The sequence below is a fragment of the Stigmatopora nigra genome, unplaced genomic scaffold (genome assembly GCF_051989575.1).
Source record: "Stigmatopora nigra isolate UIUO_SnigA unplaced genomic scaffold, RoL_Snig_1.1 HiC_scaffold_29, whole genome shotgun sequence".
In the NCBI taxonomy this organism is placed as follows: Eukaryota; Metazoa; Chordata; class Actinopteri; order Syngnathiformes; family Syngnathidae; genus Stigmatopora; species Stigmatopora nigra.
This window is the reverse complement of record NW_027551608.1, coordinates 1,175,933-1,194,419: the sequence shown is the minus strand read 5'-3', so window position 1 is coordinate 1,194,419 and position 18,487 is coordinate 1,175,933. Positions and strand designations below refer to the sequence as shown.

Sequence of the window (18,487 nt, the reverse complement as noted above, 5' to 3'; positions counted from 1 at the left end):
GGGCTACAGCAGTGGGCATGAGGGAACAGACATAACAACTCTCATTGGTTGTGGCGCGGGCTGTGAGTGCGGCGTATCTGTACCAACTGTTCCTCATCATCGGGCGGTGGTTGTTTTCTTCTTGGGTTTGGACATGGGTGAGGATTGGGTGTGTCTCCTCAGGCTTAGGTGTTCCTGCCGGACAGATTTTGAGTAGGCGTGTTGCTGATCGTCTTATGAAGGGGTTCACACCAATCACTTGGGGGGCCATGTCTGGACTAGTAGTGCAGATGGTGATAGCAAAGGGGGTCTTTTTCTGGTCGGTCTGGTCAGAGGTATAGGTCAATGCAGCCTATTTGTTGGATATTGGTCGTGAGCTCCAACACTTTTTCATTAGCTTTGACGGTGGTGGCCAACTTGGTAGCGGTCATGGTGGTAGCTTCTTTGGAAAGGGGCCATGTGATGGTTACGTAGCCTGTGTGGAGGAGGACCTGGTCCCAGGTGTCTGGCCAGACTCCTCGGATCCTGGGGGCTTGTAGGTACCAATAATAATAATTGGAGTCGGTCCCATGTATCGTCATGTGAGTAAGTTGTAGGGTGATCAACGGGACTTGGACGAAGATGGGTGTCTTGGTTAACGGGTTGCAGATCTGGAGGGCCCCCGATCGTTTCCGGAACCAGCTAGTGGGGCATTCTCCACCAAGGTTCCGATAGGTCCCCCCATGTGGTGTAACACAGAGTGATTATGATGATGATTACCCACTTCATTCTTGCACTTGTGTTCAGTGGGATTGATGTATCCAGGTGTTTCTTCCTTCGATTTTGACAGCGGTGGGGTTGGCCAAAATCACACGGTGAGGTCCGTCCCAACATGGAGAGGATCAGCACTTTCTATTGATCACCTTGTCGAGTACCGGGTCTCCTGGGGACAGGAGCTCATGTGTGGGAGACAAAGAAGATGTCGGCAGATCATTTGCATTTATCACAGTTCTTTCTTGGGACATTTTGCATAACCACTGAGTGAGGGGATCTGTTTCTCCTTTCTCTTCTACCACCAGACCTTTTTCCCACGTTGGTATGTGTCAATAATCACAAGACAGTACTTATATGTGCCACTTTGGTTCAGTTCGATGAGCTCCATGTTTAGGTCCTCGAAGGGATATGTCCCCTGTTTGCCTTATTCCGCGTTTGGGTCATTCATTGTCTTGAGAGTTATGTCTACAGCAGATGAGACAGTTTCTGCAAAAATGTTTTAAAGTAGGTTTGGAGACCTATGGGAACGTGCATTGTTTGTTGTACTATACTGATCATCCCCCCTGTTGAGACATGGCTCCTTCCATGGCTCAATTTGGCAATGACTTCAAACAATGATCGTGGGACGCGTGGCTTGTCTCTACTGCATAAAGGTCGCTCTTGTGTTGAGTGGCTCCTTCTGTTTCCCATTGTAGTTTCTCTTTATCTGTGGAATGATTTTGCATGTCTCTTAGGATTTCGGCAGGGAATGAGCTGTGCCTTTCGACCGTGGAGATTGCCGTCTGGATGTTTGCAGTGTGCGCGGCTTCTTTGGCTGCTTCATCTGCTCGCTTGTTTCCCAATGAGACAGAATCTTGTCTTGTTGTGTGTGCTTTACATTTGCAGATAGCCGGCTTCATTGGCAGTTTTAAAGCTTTGAGGAGTTCTGTGAGAAGCTCCACGTGTCTGACTGGGGATCCATTGGTCATTTTCATTCCTCGTTTTGCCCACTGTCCAGCAAATAAATGGGCTGTTGATAATGCATATTGGCTGTCTGTCCATACCGTCACGTCTTGTCCTTGGAATAGTTTACAGGCCTCTGTCAGGGCCACTATATCGCGGCTTATGCTGACCAGTTGCTGGGGAGTTGTTCTGTCTTGAGGGTGTCTTTTTGAGTCACCACAGCATATCCGGTGTGGTTTCTTCCATCCGGGGTTTTTGATGATGATCCATCCACATAGACAATGTGTCTGGTGGGCAGTGGGTTGTCCATTAGGTATGAGTTCAGCGTAACTTTAGACGGCCATGGCTGCTGCACATATAGATTTTCTAATGGTGGTGAAAACTTTTTCAGAAGCTGGAGTCCTTTCTACAGGATTTGACAGATTGAGGTGTTTTGTCACTCATGAGGTCCAATAGTGGCTGGGTGATTTGTGCAAAGTGAAGGATCCATCCTCGACAGTTGTTGGCTAACCCGAGGAAAGCCATGACTTGTTTCTTAGTCTTTGGTCTGGGGCATCTAACAGCCTTCTTCCTGTTGTCCGTTAGCCTTTTTGTGACAAGAGATGTCCCAGAAATGTGACTTAAATCTGGCAAAATTGAAGCTTGGATAACGAGGTCTTGTTCCCCGTCTTTTCCAGGTGTTGGGACACTGATGGACTTTTTTCGGGTTTCTTCTGCTGTCGGGCTTGCAATTGGGATGTCGTCCTCATAGATGAGGACTTGTGTGGAATCTGGATGTGGATGACAACTCATGCATCTCTGGATATCTGTGGAGAATATGGTTTGGCTTTCGCAGAATCCTTGGGGCTATCTGGTGTAGGTGAACTTTCTGTTGCCAAAGGTGAAGCCGAACCGTCCTTGTGCTGTGGCATCCAGTGGGATTGAGAAAAACACATTACTTAAATCAATGACGGTGAAGTATTTCTGTGTCGGTTTCAGTTCGTTCAGCAGCGTGTAGGGGTCTGGGACGTTGGGAGCATGGGATTTCACTGCTTCATTGACTCGGCGTAAATCTTGGACCATCATCCATCCTCCCCCTGGTTTCTTTACGGGGAAGATTGGCGTTTTGCATTCTGCATGATCACTTTCAATGAGTATGCCTGCATCAAGCATATCCCGGATGACTGGGTGAATGCCTTCTGTTTTATCTGGCTTGAGCAGGTACTGCTGTATCCAAGGGTGGGAAGAGGTTCTGGCTTCGATGTTGACTGGTTTTGCTGTGTTAATCCGTCCGACATCAGTCTTGGACTTGGACCATATATTAGCTGGTACAGTGGAGAAATCTGTCTCGCTGTAGAGTTGGTCCACGTGCTGGTCTAGCCATGCATACTTGTGTGTGGAGGGGATGGTTTCGATGACACAATCCAAGCTCCTTCTGGTCACTTGTCCAAATTCTGGAATCTCACAACACTGATCCCCTTCATCGCGGTCCTGATACTCAGATTCTTTTGTTTGCAACAGAAAGTCGGTGAAGGGGCCAAAATCCTTCTATTCCATGGCGAACAATTTGTTCAGTCAGACACGAGGGTGGTGTCCCATTGAGGTCAGCGTTACTGATGCCGGCGGGAGGGTCACAGTGGCAAAACAGACTCCTTGATCAGTTGCATACACGTGGTTAATTATGATTCGTTGAGTGGGCAACTGTGAGAATTGGTTTACCACTTGTCGTGCAGTCTCGGTCTCCCATGAACTTCAGGCTGTCATGTAACAGCCATGTTTGTTGTTACCGTTTTGGTGCTGCTGGGCAGGTATCTACAGCCTGTTCTCTCTAGACTTTCAGCTACCTTGGCAGAATCATTCCTGACAATGTCGAGAGAGTAGAAGGTGTTGGATGTGGTGTTGTGGAAGATGTTTTTGGTCTGTAATTTCCTGGGTTGGAGGCAATTTTTGGTGGCCACTAGGCTTATCCCAAGATGGACCATGATATCTCGTCCCAGTAGGTTGATCGAACATTCGGAGCAAAGGACAACGGGGGCTGTGACTTTGATTCCATCCTCATCTTCTAGGACAATGGCTCGGGAGTAGAATCTTCTCTGTGGGACGCTGGCTACTCCTATAACCTGAGGGACAGGGTGCTGGGCTTGACTCCTGGAATCTCGTCGGACAGGACGGTCCGATCGGGCTCTGAATCCACCAGGAACCAAACTGGTGTGCGATGAGGTCCTACCAAGAGTTGTACTCGGGCTTTGCTTGTCCAAAGATATGGAGTTCGCGGCATAGACTGACAGTCCATAACTGGAAAAGGGAGGGGTTCCTTGTTACCTAGGTGAATTTCTTCTTCCCCCTCGTTTCCCTCGTCCTCCCATCCCCTCGTGGATCGTTCGATGGAGTCCTCTTGGACGGACTTTTGGCGTCATTGTGGTTTGTCGTTTTGGGGTTCCCAAATGTTGCGGGGTCTTGGGGCATTTCTCGGGGATCTGTATCCTCTGGCGACAAACATGGTGGTGGTGACATTGAAGCGCCTCGGTTATCATTTGTGCACTGGCTGTCACCTCGGCCCTTTCTTTCTTGGAGGGAATTTTCTCCTCTGCGTGGCTTGCCCATTGGAGTAGGTTAGCGGATGAGGCAGTCTTGTAGGTGACAGTGTTTTCTGATGAATCCGGAAATGGGAATTTGGAGTCCTTCGATAAACCATTGTTTCAACTGGACTCAGAATGGGCCATTTTCATCGCCGTCATCCATCATGCGGCTGTTGGACTTGACACATCTTTCTAATCTGGCACAGTAATCATTTGTAGTCTCACCCTTTTTCTGCGTACATGTCCTTATTCTTTGGTAGTCGGGGGTCTCTGGAACATTTCCACTGCTCTTCCTAGTAGCTTTTCTATTTCTCCAGTTAGAGCTTGGGAGTTGTAGGCTAATACGTTTCCCCCTGCATCATGTCCTGTGAATCTCTCTCTGACTCTGCCCAATCTATGTTTCAGAGAGTTCTTTAAGGCTTTCTCCACTTCAGCTCCATTCAGGTGATAGGATGCCACTAACTCACGGAAGTTTCTGGCCCATTGTTCCGCATTTTCTTCCACATCTCCAAGTCCCTTGCATGCTTCCAGGCATTTGGCCTCGGTCCAGGGTCGGTAGACAAATAGGGTGGGTGGTTGTTGTTTTTCCCCCCACAAAACAGAGCAAAGTATGGTTTATATGACAGCGACCAAACTCTGGGCATAGTCGGATTAATTAGTGACAGGTTTCCATGGCAATGGCATGCTTTGGGCGAAGTCCGGTTAATCAGTGTGAGGTCTTCATGAAAACGACCAAACTCGGAGCAAGTTTCCTATGACCATGATTTCTATACTTACAAAAACGGATACAATATGAACCAACAATTGCCAAGCGACTTTGACATTTTTTTTTTAAATATTATCTTTCAAATGTCTTAAGGACATTTTCAATAAGGCATCTAAAAAAGAAAGAAAACGCCAGGTAGAATTCACTTGGATCTTTAGTGCAGAGCTCTCACAACAATTCCACTAAGGGTCACGGTGGGTCCTCGTGTTTGTTCCAACCGATTCAGTGTCGACAGTTTAACCAATAAATAGAAAATTTTGTATTTTTCTGAAATTACTGCTTCAAAAAAATTAAGTGATTTTTTTTTGTCTCCGTACTTTTCGAGGTTGCCGGAGGCCCGGAGTTGTTTTAACTGTTCAGGTAAAGTCTGGAAATTCAAGAGAAGTTGGCAGCTTTGTGTTGGATTAATTATGTAATATTATTTTATATATATATATATATATATATATATATGTGTGAATTTAATAATTTTGGATGAGAGCTTCTTCAATTTGTCTGGGGCGAGCTCGGGATTGTAACATGTCACCGAGTCCTCTTTCCGAGGACTGTTCACTGGAAGATAGTAGGACAGACCTTTACCCCAGAATGCTGACCTGGCAGGACGCCTAATAAATTGCTGATGAAGCCTGATCGCAATCCAACAACCTTCGGGATTACTCACATATTGTCGTAAATCGTGACGCTCTTTTCGCTTGATTATGGGATTGTTTTGCCGAATGGAGGCTTGTTTGTTTATTTCCATTAGAGTTGTTTTTGAGTTCCGACCAGATGTCTGCCTGCATTGTTTTATCATTATATTGAAGTATAATTATTGATGAACCTAACACTTTGTATTACACCTCTGCTAAGGCTAAAACAGTGGTAGACTGACCCAATGCTCTGTTTCTGACTTGTCTCTCAGGTTAATAATGTGTTTGCATTAGAACAAGTGCGTTTTGTTGGAGTTGTTATATGGGAACGAACACACACGGACCCCTTAGAAATAAGGAATTAACAGGTGATTAAAATACAGGGTTCATTGAGGCTCAAGAGGAAAGCATTATTATTATTTGATATGGATTATACTTGAAAAATTTTAATGGAAGTTATCGCCATAAAATGGCCTTATAATCATTCAAAAAATGCTTAGTTTTGTGACATCTATAATGAATTTTAAACTCCAACCTTTGATAAAATGTCCTTTTTGATATTAGACAATTGTGGATGAACAGCTCATTCTGAAAAAAGTAGCAGATGTGCTGATCAACTTGTATGCGATGACTGCTGTCCTGTCTCGAAGTAGCCGCTCCATCACACTCGGCCTAAGGAATCATGACCATGAGGTATGTTATATTCCACACTCTCACATGAAGAAGCAGATAAACCCATTTTACCACAGCATGGGTTTAAAAAGGTACTTGTCATAGATACTACTGTTATACTTGGATATTGGATGCGTAATTTCCCAAATATGTGATGAATAAAGTCATCCAATCCAATATATAACATTAAAAAAAGAGTAATCCTCCCTCATTGGCAGGTGATGGGGGAAAAAGCCCTGATTCAAATATTGATTTTTTATATTATTCACCTAATGCAATGGTCCCGGCAGTACGCTACGCATACCCTACAGTTGCCTAAATTTTCAATTTACTGCTCATTTTGTTTTTATTTTGAACTAAAAATGCATTCCACCTTTTTTACTGACCAAGGACCATGGTCTTGGATTTGAAGGTGCTGATCTTCACACTTTGCTATGAAGTTTCAAAGTTAAAAAATGATCTAAAGCTGGTACTGCAACCAACTTCAAAATATTAAAGGGCACATCACCTTTTCTGCTTTTGGTTGGCAAAATAAATCATGCATGTCATTAAAACAATGTTGCATTTCAAGAAAAGACAAATACCATATTTTTACGACTATATGGCACGCCATATTTAAAGGCGTAGTCTCGGTAACAAGTGCTATTCCTGTATTTGACACACAAGACTCACCGCACTAATAAATGCAGCCAGGCATGGCGAAACATACACCTGTTTAAAAATACACCAGCTTGAACATACACCATCTTAAACATACACCATCTTAAACATACACCAGCTTAAACATACACCATCTTAAACATACACCAACTTAAACATACACCAGCTTAAACATACACCAGCTTAAACATACACCAACTTAAACACACACCAGCTTAAACATACACCATCTTAAATATACAGACACGCGCTAAAAACATGTTTTTAAAAAGGCTACGGAAGAAAAACTGAGTTCAGTTCTACTTTATTTAGCCTTTGTTCAATGTACTCACGTTTTTGATCAATCATCACCCACCAATCCATCAACGTCCTCATTTTCTGTGTCCGAATTGAATAATTGTCCAATAATTCATCTAAAACGCCAGGTTCCCTCTCTTCGTTGTCAGAGTCACTCTCGCTAAGTTGGTGGATCAGTTAAAAAGATTTTTTTTAATATGAGAATGTATTAGAAAAGAAATGTTAAAAAAATTGAGCGAGTCACGGCTCCATGGAATGTAATGCTTTCATCACGAGTGAAAGAGAACTACTGTTAAGCCGCGTCACCAGCCCACCTCTTGGATCGACGCTTAGTTGGCCAGACCGACTAAGTGTACGTCCATTGCACACCTTACATATCTATTTTCCTTTTTTTCGACATACATACTTCTCAACAGTATGCACAAATTATGTCCCACTTTTGGAGCGTTTTTCTTCGACTTTTTCATGAGTGGAAAAACAGGATTTTCACCAGCCTTGTTATATATTAATTTTAAACAGCCCCTTACCGTCTCCTGTACATCCTGTTTTCCGATGGGGGTCCGTTTTTCAAACGGGCCGCGATCGACCAAAACTGCCCTTTCTTTCAAAGTAAGAGTAGCTGACTTCAGAAATCTTGGCTTTCAGTCCACCCCAGTCCGAGAAATTCAGAAAGGAATCCCTGCGGGTTTCGGGCACCAGAAAATGTGGGATCTAATCCATATACATTCAATAACTTCGGATCAGAGGAAGCACACAGAGTCAGTTGTGATGAGATTTACCAGACTTCACCTGAAGGAGGGGGTCAGAGTAGCCAGCGCTGGGAGATGTGTCCATCCCCCAGTCTGACCAGTTCGAATCCCTTGCTACCCCCAACAGATAAGCTAGTTTTATTAACATAGGATCATGTGACCTAGGTACAAACTTTAGGTGGGAAAACGTGAAAAAAGAAATGGGTGTGTCATGGTAGATGACGCGCCCCTAACTCATAGGTGTCATGATGGAAATTTCCCCTAGGTTATGCAAAATTCTATCCAAGTGACAACTCTAAAAGTATAAAGAATACATTCTATACTCCACATCTAGTCAAAAAATGAATGCGAAAGCATTCACATAACCTTGCAATCCTTGCAGACCATGTATTGTTCTTATTCTGAAAAGTCCAAACAGAAAACACCATAAGCAGTTAACCATGACCCCCACTCTTGCTGCGAAAGCAGCATTGCTATCTTCTTGTTTACAAACCAGCGAGTCAACACTTGAAACGTCGCCTTTTTTCCTGTGCCCAAATACAACGCTTTTTAGAGAAGACAACCATTAAACAGTCAAATTAACCCCTCTTCCGATATCCAACTACATCACAATATTTTTCCAAGACCCCATATTCAGAATATATATGCTGCAAGCACGACAATATAGCAAAAACCCATTTTCTGCCCTCAATTTTGCTTCAGCACCGCCAAGGCCAATTATTATTATTGCATTGTCTTTACGGGAGGGATCCACAAAATTTTAGTCGTTTACACGGTCCGCACGCTCCCGAAAGGCTAACACAGTCAAATCGTCTGCCCCGCGGCCCACATGTTTCACTCCCATCTAATCAGCAGCCGCTGCACCAGAGCGCTTCTCCCGTAGTCGACCCATTATTTGGCAAGTCTAGAGCATAATAAAACACAGGTGACATTCCCTGCTAAACATTTAAATGACCATTTTGTATACTTTCGTCTTTTAAACACCATCTTCCCGCTAGCGGACGGGATCAAAACCAGGCCAAGCTGCAATAAGCCATTACATTGCTGTAAATTGACAGTACATATAGGTTATATTAATAAATCACCACCAGCACTTGGAAATAACCATTCTAATTGTTGTTATACAAGCCCCAGCATCACAAAAACCCAATTGAATTGTAATCACCAAAACGTCACACCTGGATTAACCAAATCAAATACCAGTGTCTCCATTATTTTTTTAGCTCAACATTCTCATATCTATGTTTGTATGTTAGTATGTTCGTATGTTTGTATGTTCTATGTTCTGTTTGTATGTATGTATGTATATATGTATGTATGTATGTATGTATGTATGTATGTATGTATGTATGTATGTATGTATGTATGTATGTATGTATGTATGTAGGTAGGTAGGTAGGTAGGTAGGTAGGTAGGTAGGTAGGTAGGTAGGTAGGTAGGTAGGTAGGTAGGTAGGTAGGTAGGTAGGTAGGTAGGTAGGTAGGTAGGTAGGTAGGTAGGTAGGTAGGTAGGTAGGTAGGTAGGTAGGTAGGTAGGTAGGTAGATATGTATGCATGCATGCATGCATGCATGTATGTATGTATGTATGTATGTATGTATCTATATCTATCTATATCTATCTATATCTATCTATATCTATCTATATCTATCTATATCTATCTATATCTATCTATATCTATCTATATCTCTGTATCTCTGTATCTCTGTATCTATCTGTATCTATCTGTATCTATCTGTACCTATCTGTACCTATCTGTACCTATCTGTACCTATCTGTACCTATCTGTACCTATCTGTACCTATGTGTACCTATGTGTACCTATGTGTACCTATCTGTATATCTATCTGTATATATATCTATATATATATCTATATCTATATATCTATATATATATATATATATATATATATATATATATATATATATATATATATATATATATATATATATATATATATATATATATATATATATATATATATATATATATATATATATATATATATATATATATATATATATATATATATATATATATATATATATATATATATATATATATATATATATATATATATATATATATATATATATATATATATATATATATATATATATATATATATATATATATATATATATATATATATATATATATATATATATATATATATATATATATATATATATATATATATATATATATATATATATATAGAAATAGAGAGAGATAGAGAGATATAGAGAGATATAGATATAGATATTATTCTGCATTTTATGCATTTTAAGCTGGCCAGCAAACAGATATTTATTTATGCATAAATATAGCTGTCTAATATTTTAAAGCGCTTTGTCTTTCCAATTTTTCCAATCCTTACAAGTTAGACGTATTTTTAGATCGTCATCCAAACCCGCCTTACAACTCCCCATTTTTTACTGTTTTGTAGTGAGTTCGTGTGCCTCACACAGTTAACTTTTTTGTTTTTTACCCCTTCGATTGTATTTCCTCGGCTTACCTTAATTTTACTGCAGAAACCACACAAACACCATACAACGTTTACAATATATTCGTGCCTACCCTTGAGACACAGGACACTTTCCAGCAAATTGCCCCAAAAATTTATTTGCCATTGACTAGTATAAACACAGGGATTTTATCGCCGTCACCCAGGACGCGAGTCACATTACCCAGAATGGACATTCACATTCAATGCCCCTTTAACGCATTTGGAAACTCCGTCACAACATGCAGACATTAATGTGGACTTACCCGAGATCGCACCAGATGTCTCCAACCAAGTCTTTAACCGTCGAGAATCCAGGGGCCCCCGTCGAAAAATCCGGCCCACCAAGGGTTTTGAAGACACCGTGCGCACGGTCACTTACCAGATGTCGTACAGTAGCGCCTGGGTTCCCGTTCCGGTATATTGACCTCCAAAGCTCCGAAGGACTAAATGACCCAACACTCTCATTCCGAATTTTCTGATGAAGGAAGTCAAGGAGACCTGTGGCAGATTTTCCTGCAAAATCATCCATGGCATACATTACAATCAGTTCTGTTCTTAGCCGAGGCAGATTGAAAAGTGTTCCGTGGCTCTGCGTTAATGTGGAGAAGGCTGCATCTGGGAAAGTTTCCTGGTATTCCCGAAACATCTGCAAGTCGAGGAGGCAGAGAAAAATGTCTTTCGTGGTCTTGAAATTTGCTCCGTGTCTGGCAAATACTATTGTCCAGAACCCTGTTGTGAAGTTGTTGGGAGTGCGCACGAGAATCTTGCGCTTGATCTCTTAGTGCGCTTGGAGCACCCACACTCCCTTCGGTGGCCTCTTAGATTTCCTCATATCGGCTCCTCTCGCGTTCAACTGTGTCAGAAAACTCCTCTTGCAAGATAAAACTGTACATCCAGTTTGTTGTTTTGTAGTATTGAAAAAAGCATTTCTGAATGCTCAAAAATGCCATTAAATGTGTGAAGCAAAAAATAAAATTCAATATCATCCCGACGTGCTTTGAATCCATCGACACAGCGCACAGGCTCCTCATCGTACTCGTTATGATGATCTAGGATCTGTTCATACAGTTTCTTTAGAGCAGCTCTCTTCTCAAATACCATACTGACCACTCTGGATGTGTACTGCCACCATGTTGGTGCCAAACGTGATCTCGAAAAAAATGCAGCAAAGCCATTCAGGTGAGCAAAAACTATCTTGCATTCTTTAAGCTTTGAGGGCCCCCTGAGTCAGTACTAAATTGAGCTGATGTGCATAGCAGTGTATAAATAAAGCTAACAGTGCTCTCTCCTTAACTTTAGCCTCCACCCCATTTAATCCAGAAGACATGACCGCTGCCCGTCATAACACTGTGCCACAACTTTACCCAGGTATTCATTTTCAACCAAAAATTGGCTCGCTTCCCACTGGTAACATTTTCTAATCTGACGAACCGCTCCTTGACACATTTGCCCGTGACGTAACGCATAACAAGTGCGAGCTATGCTGCTTTACTCGCGTCTGTCGTCTCATCCACCATTATAGAGACACATTTATTTCCCTTCTGGTGATCTCTTCCTCCATCACTTCAGCAATAGCAGTCATCAGGTCGTTTTGTATTTTGCCCGATGTGCCACTAAACACTTAATTAGTGCACAGGTGCTAATGTAAATGTGTTTTTCTCAGGAATAAGAGAAACACATTCCACATAATTTCCTTTGTTTAGGGCTGCAGCGCTTTCATCGTATCCCCGAAATGAAAGTGACTCCTTGCCCAAAAAAATGACGGTCTATCAAACTTTTTAAGATTTCCCGATTTTTCTTTACATTTTCGCTGTGGCGCTCCGTTTCCCTGCACACTTGCTTGAATAATTGTAACTCCACTCTGGTTTCTCCAAAAGTTTTGGAGAGCACCGTTGCTTGAAGTGTCCGACAGTGCTTTGGTGTCTCGTTGCTGCTTTAGTTAAACAAGTCAAATTTGTAAATCCAGTGTTGCTCCAAACACCATGTCGATTGGTGGCAAATACCAAGCACTCCCAGCAATACAATTTGCAGTGTTCCTTGGAGCCCTGAGCCAGGGGTAACACTCGTTGTTAGCGAACTGAAAGTGGTGGACAAACCCTCTTCCCGGTTGTAACAGGCTTGCTAGCTTTGAAGTTAACCGCCCTTTCTTAATGATTTCCATTTTTTCTGGAAAAGTCTGTCTGGAAAATGGCTTCGTCAGCAAAGCTGCAACCAAATCCATTTATTTTCCCCCGTAGGCCATTGTGGTTTGAGTTTGCGAGCTCTGGCTGACTCACTCTGGCTTTGGCCCGCCTACTCTATCACTAGCCAATCATAGTTGGTGAAAGCGATGACGTATCCCTACGCCTGCGAGAAGGCTTGGTGTCACCAAATCAAATTCTGATTGGTTAAAGTAACAGTCTTATCGAGGCTTGTTTAATGCAGCAGAGCCTACAGAACTGATTGTGAAGGCCTTGATGCAGATTTCTGACCCTGACAACAAACTATGGCTAAAATGTGATTGGTTAAATGCTTCAATATGAAAACACACCAGAAGAGAAGGCTTTGAAGGCCCTGACCGCACACCACTGCTAAAACAATGTGTGGATATTAAACTACGGATTACTTGCAAATCAAGTTAATTTGGCGCGTTCGGTTTGGGTTCTTAAATCATTGGGCTGTGTCGGGTGGGGCCTGAATTTTTAATCCCGATCTTGTCTCTAACTTAAACCCAAATTGGTAAGAAGCAGTGGTGATTAATAAAAATAAATAAATAATAAAACAGAATGTGTGAATAAAAATAACTTCTATTTTAAGTTGTTTATCTGTGTGTTTGTCAAGGGTGTTAAACAGTTTGTTTCGCGGACCACATTAATGCCAACTCGATCTCGTGGGCTTTTGGCCCAAAAAGGTAACTAACTTTGTTTGTTAATTCACCCCTTGCAGTGATAATGGATTGGATGTTTACAACCTTCAATGGTGCTTAATGATGAGCATTCGCAGCAATGTTCCTTCTAATTTTTCAAATGTCTGGGCATACAGACAACCTCCCCGAGCACACATGGCACCAGTGTGAGCAACATCATACAGTTTTTTTTCTCGCATATAAGCTGATTTTATAATTTAAAAAATGATGACTGAATCAAGAGTACGGCTTAGTTGCGCACATGACTTACAGCATGGCTATACTCTTTCACTAGTAGAAGGCGGCAAATTAACATTTACTATTTGTTTTTTTGTTTTGCAGTAAGAAAACAACCATTAATAGATGAATTAGTATAAACCTGTTTTTTTCTGTATTTATCCATATTTGTTTTTTGTGCCTATATTACTTTACTGAAATTCCACATGAATGAAATATATTGCTTTTCCATGCCCCCTTCTGATAATGTCTTCCTTTTTGAATTTGTCCACATGCAATCAATGTGCAAACCAGTAGACTATCATTTGTATTCGTAGAGTATCTCCGAAATACTAAGTGTGATGATTTTTCTTAAGATGTTACTCTTCAAAGTAACACATTTTTACAATTTAAACCATACATATGGAGGTAAAAAAAATTGTCAGGTGTCGGCTTATTCTTGAGAAATTGTATAATTCAATGATTTTAAGGCTGCAGATTGTACGCGGAGTCAGCTTATGCGAGAAAATATGGTCATTGTTCGCTATGGGCACACCTCTGTTTCACACCTACCATAAGAAGGTGCATGTCTACTACCCATAAATGATCTAGTCCAAATAAAATTTAATGATTGATATCTATGAATAAAACATCTTAATTAATGTCATTAGAACAGTTTCCTCACCCTTTTTTAGCTGTGGCACACTTTTGCCATTGAAAAATCTCAAAGGATACCATCATTTGAAAAATATTTTAATTTAAGACTATGTCAATGTAATTTCGTGTTTGAAATATATCGTTCTGTGACATCGGTCCACTTTTTGTTCTTTTTTTCAGGTTCATTTGAAAATGAATGAAAATGAAAATCAGACATAGGCATTTGAACATATCCTTAGTAGATATTGCCAAGGGTACATTTGCATGTGAGAATGTTGGAATGAATTATTTTCAAGACTTTTCTATACAGGCTGAATACTGTCAATAGTCATTCCCATCAAAGTTTTATCAGCAGCAATCACATAAGGCTGAATACTCAACACTCAGTCACGTGATCTCCCGCTAACTGTTTTTTTTCTCATCCTTTTCGTAGGTGTTGCTCACAAACACCTTCTGTGATGATGCTTACTTCAAGAATAACTTTTGGATGAATCAGTTGCAAAAAAGTAAGTAGCATAACTTCACGTGTGCAACTTAATGTTAGGAGGGAACATCATTTTCTGACTATTTATTAATCTTAATTATATATATATATATATATATATATATATATATATATATATATATATATATATATATATATATATATTATATATATATTATATATATATATTATTTAATATATATATATATATCATATATATATATATATATATATATATTATTTATATATATATATTATATATATTTATATATATAGTATAATATATATATAATGTATATTATAGATATATATATATATATATATATAATATATATATATATATATATATATATATATATATATAGTATATATTTATATCTATATGTATATATATATGTATATTTCTAGTATGTATATATATATGTATAGTATATATATTATATGTATATATATATTATGTATATGATATATATGTATATATATATATGTATATATATAATGTATATATATATATATATATATATGTATATATATATATGTATATATATTGTATATGTAATATGTATATATATATGTAGTATAATATATGTATATATATATATGTAATATGTATATATATGTATCTATATATATATAAGTATATATATATGTATATATATATGTATATATAGTAATATTTATGTATATATATGTATATATATATATGTATATATCTATATGTATATATATATATATGTATATATATATATGTATCTATATATATGTATATATGTAGTAGTACTATATATAGTATATATATATGTATCTATATATATGTATACTATATATGTATATATATATATATGTATATGTATATATATATATGATATATATTGTATATATATATATGTATATATATATATGATATAGTATATATGTATATATAGAGTATGTATATATATGTATATATATATGTATATATATATATATATATTATATATATAGTATATAATTATATTATATGTATATATATGTTATATATATATATATATATATATGATATATATATGATATATATATATGTATATATATAGTACATGTATATATATATGTATATAGTGTATATATATATTATATATATATATATGTATATATATATATATGTATATATATAAAACGGCATCTTCTATTTCCTTGGGTAGTCTCTATTACACACTAAAATGGTTTTGATGATCTAAAATCTTTGTGTGATAAATACGCAAAAAAATGAAATCGTGGGGGGGGGCGGGGGTCAAATACTGCCTGTATATATTCACATATATACAGTTGTGGTCAAAAGTTCACATACACTAGTGAAGATCATAATGTCATGGCTCTGTTGAGTTTCCAGTTATTTCTACAACTGATTTTTTTCTGATAGTGATTGGAACAGATACTTCTTTGTCACAAAAACATTCATGAAGTTTTGTTCTTATACGACTTTATTATGAGTGAACAGAAAAATGTGATCAAATCTGCTGGCTCAAAAATATTCATACAACAGCGGTAATATTTGGTAACATGTCCCATGGCAATTTTTACTTCAATTAGGCACTTTTGGTAGCCATTCACAAGCTTCTGGCAAGATTCTGGTTAAATCTTGGACCACTTCTCCTGACAGAATTGGTGCAGTTACGTTAAATTTGATGGCTTTCTGACGTGGACTTGTTTTTTCAGCATTGTCCACAAGTTCTCAATTGGATTTAAGTTGGGAATTTAGGAAGACCATTCAGAAACCTTAATTCTAGCCCGATTTAGCCATTCCATTATCACTTTTGATGTGTTTGGGGTCATTGTGCTGTTGGAACACCCAACTGTGCCCAAGACCCAATCTTCGGGCTGATGGCTTTAGATGATCTTGAAGAAGTGTAAGGTAATCCCCCTTCTTCATTATCCCATTAACTCTCTGTAAAGCACCAGTTACATTGGCAGTAAAACAGCCCCACAGCATAATACTACTCACCTTTTCTCCTCCAAACATATTGCTCGGCATTGTGGCCAAACAGCTCGATTTTTGTTTCGTCTGCCCACTGAAATTTCCTCCAGAAGGTCTTATCTTTGTCCTTTTGGAGCAAGGGATTCCTTCTTGCACGGCAGCCTCTCAGTCCATGGAGATGCAAAACATGCTTGACTGTGGACACTGACACCTGTGTTCAAGCAGCTTCTAATTCTTGGTAGATCTGCTTTTTGGTGATTCTCGGTTGAATCTTCATCCTCCTGACCAATTTTCTCTCAGCAGCAGGTTATAGCTTGCGTTTTCTTCCTGATCGTGGCAGTGCCAAAACAGTGCCATGTACTTTATATGTACTTGCACTCTTGGGACCTGCAGCTCCTTTGAAATGGCTTTCCTGACTTGTTCAAGTCAAGGATTTGCTTTTTCAAATCCATGCTGAGCTCCTTTGACTTTCCCATTATAGCGTTAGCGGGCGTTTGCATCCAATGAGCCCTATTTAAATGGCATCAGAGAGGTCACCAGCTGTAGTCACTCATAATCACTCACAAGAAGTTAAGAGGCAATGAAACTCATTTCACTGACACAACTTTCTAAGTCGCCGAAATTGCGAATTCGTGTTGCTGTATGTATATTTTTGACCCAGCAGATTTGATCACTTTTTCCTTTAACCCATAATAAAGTCATAAAACAACCAAACTTCATGAATGCTTTTTGTGACAAAGTATCTGTTCCAATCACTATCAGAGAAAATAGTTGTAGAAATAACTGGAATCTCATGAGAACATTGTGTTTTTCACAAGTGTGTCATTTTTTTACCACAACTGCACATACATGTACATTGTTAAATGAAAACTATTGGCATTCATGATTGTGCTTGATAATTTTGTTTTATTTAACAACATTATTTAAATGTTCAGATTCACCGGAGAACAACGATGCCAGCATTAAGAAGATTGCCAAGGAGATATTGGAGAGTAGAAGATATATTTGCTCTCATCCTCTTGAGAGAACATATTGAGTTTTCCGGTAAAACGGTTAGGTCTTTGTCAGGATTTTTATTTTGTGTTATTATACATTTACTTCCAATAAAGAATATGCTAGGCCTGCTACTAAAGAATGCTTTGTTCACCCTTAGTTGTTATGCTTGCTTGCAAAACAGAAGCTTTAGTCCAGGATTCCTAAACAAAAAGCCAAGCTACCAGCCTCTGTCGACCCCATTTCAGGAGTACACTGTCCCATTTCTGGGGTGAAAGAATTCTCGCAAAATCGATATGAAATGTAAACAAAAATAAGCCTATGACCATTTAAATCAAATTGTTAAGATCATCTTTTTATATCAATTGAAATATTGTGTTGGAGCTAAATATTGAAAAAGTAAAGAAAATAAGTAAAATAATGAACAATGTATAATTTGTTGATAATTTATTGGCAAATGCAGGTTGTCCCTTACCCACACTTGCATGTTGTTCAAATGTCTGTCCTTTTGGAGAACCCGTCAACATGAGAAACATCGAATAAGAAGCAATAAAGTTATGCGAGTGTCTGTTGTAAATTTTCTGTTGTCCTGTTGTTTTCAAATAAGGCAGGTTATATTGTTTTCTTTGTTCAGGCACCTAAGTGTGCAGTTCAGGGTCCTTAAATGTTTCTTGATATGTTGTTGAGGCACTTAGGCAGGCAGTTTGGGGTCCTAGAGTTGTAGATTTGTATGGAGTACCACAAAGGTCTTCAGCTGAGTTTTGCAATGTTCGGAGAAAGTTGACT

At 38.9% G+C, this 18,487-nt stretch overlaps 1 protein-coding gene across 1 annotated transcript in view; it reads left to right on the top strand.

The window, feature by feature from the left end:
• Nucleotides 1-18,278, top strand: part of LOC144192931 (complex I assembly factor ACAD9, mitochondrial-like) — a 65,564-nt gene extending 47,286 nt beyond the window's left edge. The window contains exons 7-9 of the mRNA XM_077711773.1: nt 6,192-6,320; nt 14,704-14,776; nt 17,644-18,278. Coding sequence (XP_077567899.1) covers nt 6,192-6,320; nt 14,704-14,776; nt 17,644-17,744 — 303 coding nt within the window. The 3' untranslated portion in view covers nt 17,745-18,278. The remainder of the gene's footprint in view (nt 1-6,191; nt 6,321-14,703; nt 14,777-17,643) is intronic.
• The last annotated feature ends 209 nt before the right edge of the window (nt 18,279-18,487 follow it).